This window comes from Antedon mediterranea, chromosome 9 (genome assembly GCF_964355755.1).
Source record: "Antedon mediterranea chromosome 9, ecAntMedi1.1, whole genome shotgun sequence".
Taxonomy (NCBI): Eukaryota; Metazoa; Echinodermata; class Crinoidea; order Comatulida; family Antedonidae; genus Antedon; species Antedon mediterranea.
Genome location: NC_092678.1, coordinates 6,470,691 through 6,487,700, shown reverse-complemented (window position 1 = coordinate 6,487,700; position 17,010 = coordinate 6,470,691). Strand labels below are relative to the sequence as shown.

Sequence of the window (17,010 nt, the reverse complement as noted above, 5' to 3'; positions counted from 1 at the left end):
TACAGCCCTGGCTTATCACTGTCTTTGCTACTTCATATCAAGATATGAGATTTTTAGCTATGCATTTTGCTTCAAATAAATACTACTTTTATAACAAAATAAATATTCATAAGGGAGAAACCTACAATTTCACTGTATGTAACAGTATACATCAATCAATGTTAAACTAAATTTATAAGTAATTATTAAAACTGTTTAAATTAGGATGATGATTAGATCATAACATATTCCACTATAACAATACAGTATAATTCAAATTGAATATACTTTCTCTTGCCTACCATTTCTTAGTCACTAAATGAGTTCTTTATTTCAGATTGTATGTTTTTCAAAGGTTCTTTCAGTTGATTTAATATCTTTTAAAAAAGAACAATACTTTGATTTATCAGGGGAAGCTTTTAACAACCACATGAACCAACAATGGTTCAGTACAGTATTGTTTTGAACAATTACGTTTACAAAATTACTTTTTTTTCGAAGTTATTCTTGCATAACAAATAACTTTTAAAAGTTTCTCAGAGTTAATATGCAATAAATTGTGCCATAGTTTTCTTTTCAGTTACAAATTTTGACAAACAATGAAATTTAAAACATCAAGTCCTTCAAATAAAGAGTAAATTGTACCAATTTTTTAATAAAGAAATTTTACAATGTACATTATTTTTATTTGTTGGTGTGTAAAACCTATTTGAATTGACAGTGCTAAAATTTACACAAAAAACATTGACTCAACATAAACCATGGCATTGTGTTTTAAAGCCTCTAATTAAATACTTCCTAAGAAAAAATAGCTTTCATTATCAACAAATTTAAACGATATATTATTTTTATTTTGACAGAATACAGTGGTTTGATTTATTAAATTAATGGTTTTTCTCATGTTAATAATTTGATAAAACAAATAAGAAATTACCATATAATAACCACTAATAAATCACCTTCAAAAAGATCCAACAAATTTGGTATACCTTTAACATTTTATTACGATAATAACAATTTAATTTTCACCAATTTGAACTAAGTATATTTATAACTCTCTAAGGTGTTTCAAAATAAGAAGTTACGAACAAAACTAATATTCTAATAAGAAATGTTTTAATATAATAACTTAAATAATAAATTTTACATGTGTAAAGAATTAATGCAAACTTTGATAAGTTTATTGGCAGGTTAGATCATACTACAGGAAGCAATGAATTGGTTTAAATTGTTTCCGATTAAAGCACATTAGCCTCAATTGAGACCCTGTGTAGTTTAGGGATGTAGTAACCCAAACTACTATTAGCTCTGTGATGTTGAAAAAATACTGGTTCTATGATTCTAACACTGACTGAGTGCAAATGAATGAAGGAAAATGTACATGTGTAGTATGATAGAGCACATTTTTTTTTTTTTTTTTTTTTATTTATTCAATTTCTGCCATAAACATAAGAAGACAAAACAATTATAAAAGGAGGCACGGAAAGACCAAACAGGTGCTAAACACCTATGCTAGTTGGTCAACCCAGAACAGAGAAAAATAAATAAATTACGTTCTACAATAAAAGCATCGACAAGAAATACTGTAATTACAGTTATGACAACATTCTAAATTATACTTTGAAGGGAAAAACAGCAAAATATCTTGTGCTATTCTACAACCTAAAGGAGAAACTAGTTCCCCAGACCAGTAAACCAGTTTTTAATGGCCTAAATTAAGTTTGAAACATTATATTTTTTCTTTTACAAAAGATCCGTTGTAGTTTTTACTGGCCAATGGATATTATTGTAAATCGACTATGAACTACAGTACCGGACAGAATTATTGCAGATTTTGAACGCATTCAACGCATTGTTAAAGTGTTGACAACGCGTTGAAACTGCGTTGTCCGTTGGCGTTGAAAGTGTTGAGTTCGTTGAACTGTTTATTCAACCAACACAATGTGTTGCGTTGAGTTTGCGTTGAAATAACGAACAATCGGATTCGTATGGTATTTACAGATTGCCAGTGTGTATTAGTAGTAGTAGTAATAGTATAAAATACAGTATTACAAATATTTAAGAAAACAAACATAATGTGTATTTTTCCGCGGAAACCTAGCTTAATATATTACACTAGGCTGGGCCTACTACTAACGAGTAGGCCCCGTGTGTATATGAGCCGCGTCTGCCATCGCAGTTAAAAGTAGTGGTCATGTCCTCAATTACTGTGTGCCTATATTAACTGGAGTATTAAATACCAAAGTTAAGGCGGCGGTGAATCTTGGAGGCTAGGTCACATCGTAATTAATTATTTCCAAACTAAAAACTTCGCAGTACTGTACTACATTTTTCTCGATTATTTATAAAAACAACGTAGCCTACACCCGCCGCCATGGATCGAAGGCAACAATACACCACCAACATAACGATCCAGCATGGTCGTCGTCTTTTTCACGCATGCTTTTCGTGACGTGAGGGACGAACTGATCGAAAGGTGAAGAGTTCATTCATTATGAAATAACGCGTAATTAAAAGGGAAAAAATCGTTTAGTTTTATTATTATCCATAAATATATCATTATCATGTATTATATTATAAATTAATTATTGTGATGCCTAACGTAACCCATGCAGAGAAAAGCGTTAAATATAATAACCAAGAAATAGGAATGACCAATTTGATGACAATAGGCAATGTTAGGCGTTTTCTTTAAAATCAAAACCTGTGCCATACCCTATTATTCACGCCAAGGTGTAACCCACAAATATTTGAATAACCAAACAATTCAGAATAAAGAACCACTTTATTCTGATGCAAGACAATATATTATTACAGGCGAGGTTTAGGCGTTTTCTCTTTAACATACTATTGTTTTGTTTCTTAATATAATTATATTGGCCTCCTCCTGAAACTGTATGAATGGGATGGGAGTTGCGAGAATATGCGAGCGAACAGCCAACATTTTAATCAGTTTACAGCGTGATGCTTTTCAAAACGTGCAACGTTTTCAACGCGTTCAACGCTATGGGATTCAATTGTTTAACGTCGTCAATGAACGGTCAACGGGTTCAACACATTCAACACGCTCTATTGTTAACGTATTCAAAACGCTTTTTGTACTTAAAAATGTAATGTTGTTCGATTTATAAAGATTTAAATTGGTTCATGGGTGTCGGACACGTCAAATTTTTTAGTTCTTTCAAATTACATTACAACAAACAATGGGACAATTATAAAATAAAAACCAAAATAGAGAAACAATATTTTAACTTTATCTCTTGAATCTCGAACAGCTAAAAAATGTAGGCCTAAATAAAATTAATTACTTCGTCGTCATTAACGATCGTTAAATACGTCATAACACACGTGGTGTTTTTCTTGAGGAAACCAGGGTGGCGGCCTCGTGTGTTGATGTCAGTAATTTCCACGTTGTTTGATTTTACGACGTGAGATCGTGTTTTCCCCCGGAAGGCCTACAGTACAGTGTTAACTGTTAGACTTGGCATCGACCTTATTATTCGATGTTTTCCTTCACTAAACACTGGGAAATATCACTGTGTGTTTTATTTGGTAACTGTCCGTTCAATACTTAAAAATATATCTAAGCTTCATATATATTTTATTTATATTAAAATATCTGGTAGTGACTGCCGATAGGTATTTTGCCTGTTGTTGTTACTGATCGTTCAGGCGTGCAATCGGCCAGTCTAGTGCTGCAGCAGCTAGCGTTGAAATAACTAATTGTTTACTTGACATGCTGATAATGACTTTCGTTGAATAAACAACTAAACGTTGAAAGCCGTTCAACGCAACGCAAACACAACGCAACGACAACGTGTTGAATGCGTTGGGATTTTTGCAATAATTCTGTCCTGTACTGTATACACCAAGAACTTAATCATGATAATGACATAATATTAATGTTAAATTTATTCTTATTTATCTTTTTAAATGATTCTATTTGTGTCCTTCTTCTGATTCTTTATAAAATGAAGTTTTTATCTTTTTATCTATGAACTTAGATCACAGTAAAAATAATATTCCTGTCGTAAAGGTAAAAGTTTTAAAAAAAACAGGCATTTTTTAAAGAACCAAATTCTGAGAAAATTTACAAATATGACTTCACTACTTTAAAAATACATTCAAGTTTTCGTAGGTTTGCAGGTTTTAGAAATACCTGTACCCTAATTAGACAGTCAGATTTTATCTATATTCTCTGATGCCCTACAAATATTTTCCACAAAGCATCAACCAAATCATCATGTCCCTTGGCGCAAACTCTTACAAAACATAGATCAGCTCCATCTCGCTCAATCATTTAGCGTTTGACATATTTATAACATCAGTGAATTGGTACAGCATTCGTAAGACAACTTGATATTATTAAAGAAATAGAAAGCTAGATTGGAATCCGAGACCAGGCTGAAGTGAACCATGAAATTACAGTGTAAATGGTATTTGAGGAAGCTATTCTTGTGTCTGCAATGTACAGTAATACGACATAAATCATTTTTAATATATTATGTTACAAAGAAAATAAAACAAGATGAAAAACATGAAGGTACCACTGTAAGTTTTCTGAAGTTTATACATACACTGTATAGCAATACTCAATATAACTTTATTCTGACAGATATAGCCAAAATAAAAAAAAAATTAAGTTTCATGTCCATAATTTGAATACAATCCATAGCAATAACCACATTGAAATTCTTCCTTGTATCGATACAAGACAACGATGCAACCGTTGCGTACAATCCTCTTGTTGTGCACGCCGAGAAAGCCATCCAATCAAATTTGAACCACACTATGGACTAATGGTAGAATCTCTAGATATCAAGCAGAAGATCCAAGTTCGAATCTCGGTTGAGGTGGATTTTTTCTCACAGATTTCCTTACCTTTATCATTCATAAATATATTAATATTTAAAATTAATTTGCAGTATTAATATTATCACTGGGAGGGTTAGAATTTCTGTATGAAGTTAGAACGTGTAAGTAAAAAATTGAAAATGGGATGAACAGACAAACTTAACACTGTCATAAAAACTATTTTTAACATGCATTTATTCACACTAAAAACCACTGTACTCTTTAACATTAACCATGTGTTCAACAACGATGACCTCAGCATCCATCAGATTACGATGCACGGAATGTTTCGACGATATCACATCATTAACGAACCATTAGCTGGCATTATCACGCTTAGTAAAGCAACTGTAATATTTGAGGCACTGATCCTGTGTGATTATCTGAGTGGCTTTACAACCTTCATGGCAAGTGCTGGTAATATTTCAACATTCAACAAATTTGTATAAATGCTACAGTACACTAGGCTATATGGAATGCTGTTATTACACTAACAGTCAATATGAAAGATGGAAGTAACAACGTAAAGATACTTCCCACCTGAAAACATTTTTTTGTACAAAATGGACTATTCAAAATAAAATCTTTATTTTTCATGTTTTTGAGGACAAATATGAATATCTTTAGGATCAACAGAACTTTTGTTAAACATTGAAACTTTGCAAGGATCTTCCACAATTGACTGATATTATTAGCAAATTAATGCTAAAAGTGTTGTGGTCTAATTAACATTCCCTCCCCTTGGCTAAACAAAGTCGCAGCCTAAACAAAACAACTTCATCCATGGTTTTCTTTTCAGTTCTTCTCACCCTCGTAAATCATTCAATTTGAAGATTATATTTCCAAGATTCTAACCATCTAAACAACTACTGTAAAACTAACAGTCAGTATTAAAGATGGAAGTAACAACGTAAAGATACTTCCCACCTGAAAACATTTTTTTTGTACAAAATGGCCTATTCAAAATAAAATCTTTATTTTTCATGTTTTTGAGGACAATTATAAATATCTTTAGGATCAACAGAACTTTTATTAAACATTGAAACTTTGCAAGGATCTTCTACAATTGACTGATATTATTAGCAAATTAATGCTAAAAGTGTTGTGGTCTAATTAACATTCCCTCCCCTTGGCTAAACAAAGTCGTAGCCTAAACAAAACCACTTTGTGTGTTTTCTTGTCAGTTCTTCTCACCCTCGTAAATCATTAAATTGGAAGATTATATTTCCAAGATTCTAACCATCTAAACTATTGTAAAACAGTAAAAAATAATATCTTTATATTTTTTTTTTATATGGTTAAGATTTTACCAGCATAAACAATAACTACTTCGGTACACAGAAAAGAAACCAACAACGCTGCTCATTCAGAGAGAAATTTCCAGCAAAACTAAAAAGATCTCAGGAAAATAACTTGGTACAACAGTACAGTGTACTACTACTACTAGGTATACTTGACGAAATTATATAAAATAAGAAATTAATGAAAGTATGAGTGATATACCAATCTAAAGTTATCTAAAAACCAGATGCCAAACTATCCACAAATCAGGGAGTTGTTATCTAATAACAACTCCCTGCACAAATTAACAATTACTGTATATATACAGTACAAAGGCAATTCAATCCGGACAAAAGTTGTTTAAATAGTAATTCACATTCTGTTGAAATTTGTTTTCATTATTAAAAATGAGTACTTTACCAAAATTGTTAACAATACATATAAAATGGCTATAATTTAAAAGTAGCTGTCTACACTATCAAACTAGTTTGACAAAAAAGTGTGATGTACCAAAATATGGTAGTGATATGACATCATCATGTCCCTATATGGGCACATCACATTTTTGTGTCACATTTTGATAGTGTAGACAGATCTTAGGAAATAAAGGTAACAGGTCAATAATCTAATTTTTTTACAACTCTTATTAGTTCACAAATCTGGATTTTATTTATTTCTTGGTTAATAGTTATTCCACTGAGGGCCACACATTAGGATGGGATAATAATTTATGTTTAATTTACACATTTTTTAAGCCACAAAGTAGGTCTGTGGCCAATGGCACCTCAATTCATGCCAAATATTAGCAAGGTGTTTATTCATCAAGTCTGAAAGGGGAATAACCGACCTAATTACTCATGCATGGAATAGCCTATGTGAAACCAACATATTGTTTGTAAGGTTTATTTTAATAATAGAATTTTTTCATTAAATCCTAAAATTGAATAGGACCAATAGACAAACTAACAAGACATTCATACTGTTATTGCAAGTAAATGGCTGTAATTGTTTAAATATGTTATTGAGTTTTTGTGTAAAAATTTGAAAATTGATGAAAATGAAAAGGAACAAAAAAATGGTCATTGTGTTAGCATCTTAGAGTCTCTTGAGGGAGCCACTAAGTATCATTCAACCTATTTACACTCAGATCCCATTTCCAGTGGGCTTGTAGGAGCTGCACTGCTGGCTGTTGTGGATCCGTATAGAACCTAATCAAAATTTCCTCAGTTTTCAGTTAAGCTTAATGATGATAATAAATACATTCACCTTTACCTACTTTGTAATTAGAAAGAGATGATAGATATATATGGTTTAATTGTGAATAACAATAACAGTATTGTAATCCTCTGTTCTTATATAATGCTGATCCCCAAGGCTAACTGTTTAAGGTGTAACCTTACCTAAATACATCAGAAGGTTAAAACATAAAAGAATAATTGATCAGAGGGATTACCTACAGGTGTAGTTTATGATCAAGTTAAAAATCAGTGTTCAAAGAACATATTTTAAAACAAGGAAGGGTAGACAGACTTTTATAGTTTTGTTGAGTCAAGTGACCGAGTGTTAGCCGCAATAGCCTTAAAATCTGCACAGGTTCAAGACTCTTCTCTATCATATTTCTGGAATAAGGACTTTAAAAGATCAAGTGTACATATCTGGCTAGTGCACACTTTTAAAGAACCCAGTTTTATTGTAAAAAATAGACGAATGAGCGCCATTTTGTGGAAGCTGTATGACACAAAAGAACCCTTAGGGATGATGACAGTTACTGTACAGTACGTGTCGTCATTCACACATGTGCGCAATTTAAGAGAAGACACTGATTATTCTGCCTTTATCATGAATTGGTATACATAATACAGTAATACCGTTTAACCTACCCCATTGCCTCCAATGATGTTGAAGCCCAGACTACCATCATCTCTTTCCAATATTAAATTAATTTCCTTTTCTTCAGTACAGGGCTGTAAGAAAAACAAAACAAAGGGTGTGAGTTGGTCATAAATGTGTTAAAACACAAATTGCCTTCGTTTGTTTCAGTGTCCCCTTAATAGAGGCGTCCATTTAATAGGTGTCCCCTTAATAGAGGTGTCCCAAACGAGGAGGTTCTACTATATATTACCGTAAGTGAGAACATACAGTAGGCAATATGTTAAACCAGGACGAACAATTTGAATCGACCTATAAAGGTTGTCAGCCTGTATGTTTTCACTCAGAAAATTTGATTTGGCCTGTAGGTTATAAGTTTACTTGTGTTAACACTCAAAAAGTACCAGTATGGTGTATGACAAATACCTCCTTCTTACTAAACGCATTAACGCATACATACCACACTAATTCTTTAAAATTGACATAATTTTCACCTAACTACCTAGCTGTTAAAAATATCTGAATGAGAAACAGACGAGTTGTAGCGTGTTTCATTACAGGTAGTATCCCAACAGTGTCAAGTTCCCAAACGCTGACAAATTATGCCTAATTTGGACAATAAAATTCTCCAATGTTAATACAATGCGATCTGACAGAATGTAATAAGTTAACCATTTTGTTGACCAAGTTTTAGAACAATAGCATATGTCGATAGTAAAGTGAATTTTAAAAATAATTAAATGTGTCCGATTTCAATATAAATGTATCTCGGATTTCCTGCAACCCTCACCTCGATCATTAAGTTCTCAAAATTGGAACTATTATCTGTAAATTTTAACTATTTATTACATTTAAATTCTTCCTGTTTACATCACACTTTTGACCGTGGAATAGTTTACACATTTTTAACTTTTTTTAAAGACCAAAATAGCAATAGTAAAAATTATAAGCAAGACTTAAAATCATACTCAGTATAAACTGAAAATAAAATAACTGTATTTAATTTTTGCCTTGTTCATTCAACAAGAAATATAAATCATTTATAAGTTCAGATATGTTCCAGACTAAGTAAAAAGTAAGTATATATAATACTGTATAAATAAGACTCCAGAAATAACTATCACTAGGAAAGACTGCAGACAATTCAATTTTGTTACAGATAATACTCCTACTAGTACTACATAACAGAATGGTGAAATCCTCAAATAGGGATGCCGTTAAAATTCCTACATGCAGAACTTGTGGCATTTTGGAAACCTAAAAAAGCAAAATTTACTTGGCTACAGACAGCTGTCTGGACAGAAACCAGCACAAGAGAAATAAACAAGGTTATTAACCTTTTGACCTTCTAAACAAACCGACAAAAACATTAATACATTTTTTTTTCTATGGAAACATATAACTTTTTTTAAACTGTAAAATGGTCTTTTCAATTTTTTCAATTCATCGACATTTTTATTCCATAATCAAAATAAAAACATATACAAATACAATACAAATAATAAGATAATGGAATGGGATACAAAATAAGCACAAGTGCTTTAAGCATGTAACCCTAACAAAAAGATCAAACAATTAGTACAAACAAAAAGAACAAACCAAAATAACATAATGTGATTTACTTAACTTAAATATTTCTATTGTTATAATATTGCTTTAATCTCTGTTTAAACAAACTTAAAGTGGGGGATTGTTTTATATAGTCTGTTAAATTGTTCCAAATATGTGTTCCTTGGTAGGAAATACATTGCTGTCCGACTTTGGTGCGTTTTAGTTGTGGACAGTAGTTTGACCTGTTTCTAGTTGAGTAATTATGGAATGAGGCAGATGTACTAAATAAGTTATTAAATGATTCAGGTAATAGATTATGTTTATATTGATACATAAATATAGCAGTGTGTTTCGTATAAAGGTCAAAAATATTTAATGTTTGGGTTGAAATAAAAAGTGGATGAGAAGGATGCATAAAATGAACATGACAAATATTTCTAAGTGCTTTTTTCTGGAGAATATGTATACGGTTTAAGTTTGTAGCAGAAGTAGCACCCCATACTGTGATAGCATACGTTATTCTAGGTAATATAAGTGCATTGTATACCGTTAACAAGATTTTACTTGATAACATAGACTTCACTTTGTTTAAGACACCAATTATTCTAGAAATACTGTTTGCTACCTCATTTACATGATAATTAAACGATAAAGTTTCATCCAGAAATAAGCCTAGAAATTTAACTTCAGTAGCTTTTACTATACATTCATTTCCCATCCTCAATTCTAGTGAGGTAGTGTCAGCTGACTTATTTCTAGCCTTAAATATAACATATTTTGATTTGTTTACATTGAGCGTTAATTTGTTAGCAATAAACCAGTCCGAAAGTATAGATAACTCCTGGTTCATTGTATCAAAAGCTTGAGTAATATCATTGTGACTATAAAACACATTTGTGTCATCTGCATACATAATCATGTCTACATGGTTACATGCTAGACTAATATCATTAATGAATATAAGAAATAATAATGGACCCAATATGGATCCCTGAGGAACTCCAGTGTTTACTGTCATTTTACTAGATGCAGTATTAACAATAAATGTGTATTGTAGTCTTTTTTTAAGATAGTTTGAGAACCAGTTTAGCGGAACTCCTCTTATACCATAAAATCTTAACTTATCTAATAATATATCATGATCGATTGTATCAAACGCTTTTGATAAATCAAGGAAAACTCCTAGTGTGAACTCTTTATTCTCAATAGCGTTTGTGATTTTTTCAATCGATTGTATTAAAGCATGACTAGTTGAATGGTGTTGTCTAAATCCATACTGTGTTTTACTCAGTACGTTATATTTTGAGAGGTAACAAATCGTTTGATCATACACAATCCTCTCAAATATTTTGGAAAAAAAGGGTAAAATGGAAATAGGCCGATAATTATTTATATCGGAGATGTCACCATTCTTAAATACCGGGATAACTTTAGCAATTTTTATATCAGCCGGGACACAGCCCGATGATAATGACGTATTAATAATATGCAATAAAGGTTTTAAAATAAACGGGGAAGCAGATTTTATGAGTTGGGCACTTATACCATCATGGCCAGGAGAAGTATTCTTTGTGTTTTTAATATAGTGGTTAAGTTCATGTTCAGTAACAGGCTTAAAAAACATTGAAGAGGTAAAATTTCCCTTTAAGAAAGTTCTGTGGGTGATTTCTTCATTTTGAGATTCATGCCTAAATTTATTATTTAGTTTTTCTCCAATATTAATAAAAAAAGAGTTGAATGCATCAGCTTTCTCATCATTATCAGAGAAAGTCTCAGTACCCAATTTTATTTTTGTAGGCAAATTGGTAGTCTTTTTCCTACCCATTATATCATTTAGGATTGTCCACGTTTTTTTAATATCTTGTTTATTTCGTTCAAACTGGACCATATAATATTCTTTTTTCCGATTTCTAATAGTAGTGGTTAACTTGTTTCTAAAATGTATGTACGTACTTTTATTAGTAGTGGTGTTATTTTGTTTGTACTTTTTATATAATTTATGTTTTTGAGAGATAGCTCTGGCAATTTCAGCTGTGATCCAAGGAGATTTTAACTTGTTCGCCTTATTTCTAAATCGTTTTAAAGGGAAACAATTATCAATTGTTTTATTTAAAGTGTTTGTAAAATTTTGATAAGCAACATTCGCATTATTTGAGAATAGCACATCATTCCACTGATTACTTTGTAATTCTTGCAAAAAATACTCCGTTTGTTGAGGAGAGTATTGTCGTTTATATACAAATCGAGGATATTGCTTATTATGTTTTTCCAAAGTATCTACACAGAATATTGGGAAGTGATCAGAAATATCAGTAATAAGTATTCCACTTTAAAGTCTGACTTAATTAATCTTCATTTTATTTCAGGTTTTTGGGAAGACAATACATATTTGTATTATTTATTTAAGCCAAACAAAGTTATTAACCTTATGACCTTCTAAACAAACCAACCAAAACATTATATTTTGAAAGGTTTTTTTTTCTATGGAAATAGGAAACAAACTATATTACACTTTTATTGCCAGAAAAAAGTATTCATTCCAATCAAATGCTAATAACAAAACCATACCTCAATATATTAAATTTCAACGAACTTCACTTTTAATATTTTAAATTTGGGGTAATTACTAGTTTCTAGATCATGTAACATATGTATATTATGGGGATTTAATCTAATGATTTGTCATTGTAAAATGTAACTAGGCAAATGCATTAAAATACTATATTGTAGAACAATATAAATGGATTAAATTGATATACCATATTGCAGTGACACACTACACACAACAATATGGAATACTTCCTTATTATATGTACTAACAGTGAACTCTATTAAAGGAACAGTTTCCAGACCAGAACAAAGTGTCTCCATACCGGTGTCCCCTGAATAAGGGTTCAGCAAAATATTGCACAATGCTTGTTTCACAGGAGAGGTCACTTTAATATAGGAGTGGCCCTTTAATTTAGGAGTGCCCCTTTAATTTAGGAGTGTCCCTTTAATTTAGGAGTGTCCATTTAATAAAGGAGTGTCCCTTTAATATGGAGTGTCCCAAATGAGGGGTTCTGTGATTCTAGAGTGCAAGAGCAAATTGCAGGAAAACAACTTGCATAAAAAAGAACAACATATTGGTATTTTGTGTCCTTTCACTTGATGCATATCAATCTCATTGCCACATCCTTCGAATGGGACATTAAGTAAAGCCTAGTACACAAAATGCACATTCAAATCGGTACAGTACAAGTCAAGCTTAACTTTAAATAGGGATCATCTTCAGGTACACATGGTCATTGGGTCTAAAAATATTGTCCAATCAATTGAAAAACAGCTTATTTTGTGCTTTTATGACATTTAAATTGTACTAATAGTACTACAGTAAAACACGGGTCAAAATCTAGTACGTTTGATCAAATTCAGGCTCAAACATGTTTGTAGGGCAGCCTTATGGTATCTTTTACCATAGTTATTTGTGCATAAAATTATCTTATTTAAATGAATGAAATTCATAGAAAAAAGCATTTTTCACAGCTTTTAATACTTTAAATTACAAAATTGATTTTGGAGGAGGTTGAATTGTAAACCAGTGCTATTTTAACTATCACCTCATCACATGCAACTTGTTTCCCATTTGGCTACCTTCACAATATTCCCAATTGGTTCCAATATAGATTTTTAAATGAATACCATTGATTTTACAAATTCCAGCAATATTGTCAAATTCCATTCATATGCAATAACCTTCATATCTACAGTAATCCAACCAGGTAAAATGGTATAGCATGAGAAAATATTATATTTAATCAATTTCTAACAGAAAACAACAATTGTGGTATCAATTTTGTGGGATTAATTTGCATGGTTAAAGTCATGAGCTCCTGGAGTGGAGTCAAACCTTTGGTTTGGACTTTTGGGGCAGCGTAGTTTGTAAAACTGTGATAACGACAGGATGCTGAGCTCCAAAGATCAAAGGGTTTATCTGTGGCTACGACATGATCAGTTCTATGTCCCCTAAACTTTCTAATTGCCTTCCTTTAATGTTAGTTAAATAGACAAATGTACTGTAGTACATAGTACAGTATTGTTGGTATTTGTTGCAGCCACACCTAAGATCAAAAGACTGTTACAATTTCCTATCTTGGCAAGGCGAGCTACCTGTACTGGGCAGGCAGTGGTCGGAAAAAATAATTGTTGGTCCTACTAGTTAAATTTAAATCCAAAGAAATTAGCCAACATTCAGATTAGACTTTTCTTGGTCAATATAGCTGGCGACTCAGTTAATTTGACCAAATTAAATCCAATATGATCAAGGCATTGGTTAATTTAACTCTAAAGAAACTGTAGCCAGTGTTCAGATTGGACTTTTCTTGGTCAATTTAGCTGGCGACTCATTTAATTTGACCAAATTAAGTCCAATACGATCAAGACTTTAGGAAAAGAATAGGAAAGATCAACACGCAGTGCATGCTAGGATAAAAGGTCAAATCGTTGATCGCGCTTGAATTGGCTGAGTTGTCAACAATCATCGTCGCCTCCTCGCTGTCCGATGTATTCGCGCGGTTTTTACCATTTTTATTGTTGTATTCGTTCACGTTTGCATTGTTGTTTATTTTGTTCTCGGTTCATTTAAATTAATAAAAGTTATTTTAAGGGTTTCATTGTTTCATCTATACACTATGGAAGAAGATGCCATTTTTGCGATGTTATTTTTTATTCTGTTTGGAGTGGGAAACGATAGAGGCCTACTAGGCCTACCACTACGAGTTGGCCCACTAGGCTAGGCGTAAAAGACGTGGTAGGAGGATGATTGCTGGCAGCGAAGCAGCAATAAATGGGCCCAATCTTGTTAGCAATGTCGCATGACATGATTGATATTACGACCTAATTTAACGAGAGGTCAAAATATACCCTGAGGACACTTCCAACACGGTAACGGCGACCGGGAATCCACCAAATTTTAGGATTCAGCCAAGTAGCCTTTTTCGCAATTAAAATCTCATTACACGGAATCTCTTTGTTGTTATACAACACACTTTTCGTAGGCGTGTAGAATATGCGTGTAATAGCGTGTTGTATAAACGCGCCCTTAGAGGGAAATGTATGTACTGTAGTAGTTCAAAATTCATACCTTTTTTAGCACTAACTTGTAGCAATGCTCCGATACCAAAAGAGCCTTGGATGAGTAAATAATTGAAAAGACCAGAAGTGGGCTTATTGTTCATATGTTTACAATGCTGTTCAAACTTCAAGGGATAATAAACATTCATCGGTTGTTTTTATTATTAAGAATACAGTAGCTTAACATTGAGATTCACATACTCTGTATGACATCAATCCATACAATACTTATCATATCATGATCTATCCAGTATTCAACAAAAAATATATCAATCAGAATAGTTACACCTTATGTGTAGGGGTAGGTGTCAAAAGTTATAGGTGGGATTATCAAATAATAACACATATAAGCAATCAGGTATGCAGGAGGGACTTTGGCGAATTTAATGTTGGAATATGTTTTAAGAACCGTAGTAGTTCATTCGTTCAAAACAGGTTTTAAAAAGTTACATATTTTAAGTATGAAAGTACAATACACACACATAAACAACAATGGTATTCATATTTTGCACTTTCCTTTCACTACCATCATGACACATATCTTAACTATTTTAGTTATCAGGTAAAGTTGAAGTGATATCATTGGATGTAAAACAATATTTAAAAAACATTTTTAGGAGAGAAAGTACAATAGCACATAATTACCATATCATACCTTTTGAAATGACATAACTTTAGTAAGGTAGTCAATTTCAGCTTTATATTCATTTAACTTCTTTTGGAATTTTAACGCTTGCATCTGAATTTCATTCTGCATGGAGGCAATTCGCGACAGTAACGATTTCTCGCGTTTTGTAGCTCTTCCAATCATTTTCTTCATATCGTGTTCTGAGTTCGCTAACTTAACTTGTTGTACAGAGACGTGCGTCTGTAAGGCTTTCAGACAGTTGTGATCATTAAGTGTATTAAACTGTAGGGTAAGGCCACAGCCATTTTTACAAGGCCCAACAGGCCTAAACTCACATACCACTGTCTCATGGTTAGCCTGCTCTTTGATGTTTACAATTTCTCGACATCCTTTATTTGTGCACTGTACAGGAGCAAAATCACAATCCTCAGAATGACAGCTCATATTTTGAACTTTTACTTTTTCTTCACATCCACGATCACAATATTCACAACGAATTTCAAGCTTAAGAATGATATTCCGTAACGGAAGAACGTTGTTTAATTCCTTGACCGTAAATTTCTCACATTTCAAAGGGCAACATCCGTTCTGCACGACCCACGGCAGGGCGCAATTCGAACAGAACACATGGCCACATGGAGTGGCTAGAGGGTTTTCCAAAACCCCTAAACAAACGCTACATTTTAAATCCTCGTCCACTTCAGTCGTAAAACGATCAAGGTCGAAACCCATTTTCCTCCTTTACTCGTAGTATTATCCAAGAATATATGAATCAGCCTAAGACTTAGGCTAAGTACGTAAAACCCAGGCTAGCAGGCGAAAAACTGGTAGGCTAGGCTGGTAAACACGATCTTCCAAGCATCACTACAGCAAACAACTGAGAACCCACTGTGCTGTGGTGGCGTGCGATGACTGGGTAAGTAGGCGGTACTTTCTTTCAAAGTCAAGAAGTTCTGCCTTCTGATTGGTTGAGTCCAACAGTTGTACTAACTTATCGGTACTTTGATGTTTAGCCTCTATTCTAAATGCACTTCTTTCCTAACCAAAATAAACAAAGTCCTGCTGCAAAAACACCGTCGATAGGAAATTTGGCGTATAAAGCATATAAATAACGATTTCTTAATACAATTATTACAAAAACAATGCAAATTGTCTAGTGTAGGCCTACATTTTATTATCTCGTATATACACGTGCCGATGGGAGCTGCCTATGGTATTTCTACATGAAACAACGTCTCACATACAAATAACTTAACAGTTATATAACAGTTTATTCATTTCAATTATTTGTATGTTCTAATATACGATTGTTTACCATGTTCATGAATAAAATCACCGATCCATTCCGCATACCATTTCAGCAATATAATTTATAGGCCTATCTTTCCATTTTAGGCCTATAGTATTTTATATTATGGACGAACAACTGCGCATAAAACTGACTAAATTTACTTGCAGTACTTCACAGTTTTGTTGTCACCATTAATAGGCCTTATCAAAATGTTCTCTGGTAGCCTCAATCACGACATTTTGGTGTAGGCCGATCTTAATGTACATCGTTTGTGTATAGGCCTACTGCTCACCTTAATCTGCCATTTTTACTTACCTACTCGGACCATACTGTGCATTTTTATTTGTCATAAACTGTACATAAATTGTCATACCCCTATTATGCATCACCCACGTGACTAATCATGTCTGCGCTCTTTTTATTAGGTAAAATGGGTCATAAAACT

At 32.7% G+C, this 17,010-nt stretch overlaps 1 protein-coding gene across 2 annotated transcripts in view; it reads right to left on the bottom strand.

Moving 5' to 3' along the window:
- The window catches only part of LOC140059480 (E3 ubiquitin-protein ligase PDZRN3-like), a 160,880-nt gene extending 144,622 nt beyond the window's left edge, over positions 1-16,258 (bottom strand). The window contains exons 1-2 of one of the 2 annotated variants that reach the window (XM_072105408.1): positions 15,302-16,258; positions 7,995-8,078 (exon numbers count right to left, since the gene is read on the bottom strand). In XM_072105408.1, the coding sequence (XP_071961509.1) occupies positions 7,995-8,078; positions 15,302-16,006 (789 nt within the window). In that variant the 5' untranslated portion in view covers positions 16,007-16,258. Of the gene's footprint in view, positions 1-7,994; positions 8,079-15,291 lie in introns of both variants that reach the window. The other variant, XM_072105409.1, reaches the window with a different exon arrangement.
- Between the last annotated feature and the right edge of the window lie 752 nt (positions 16,259-17,010).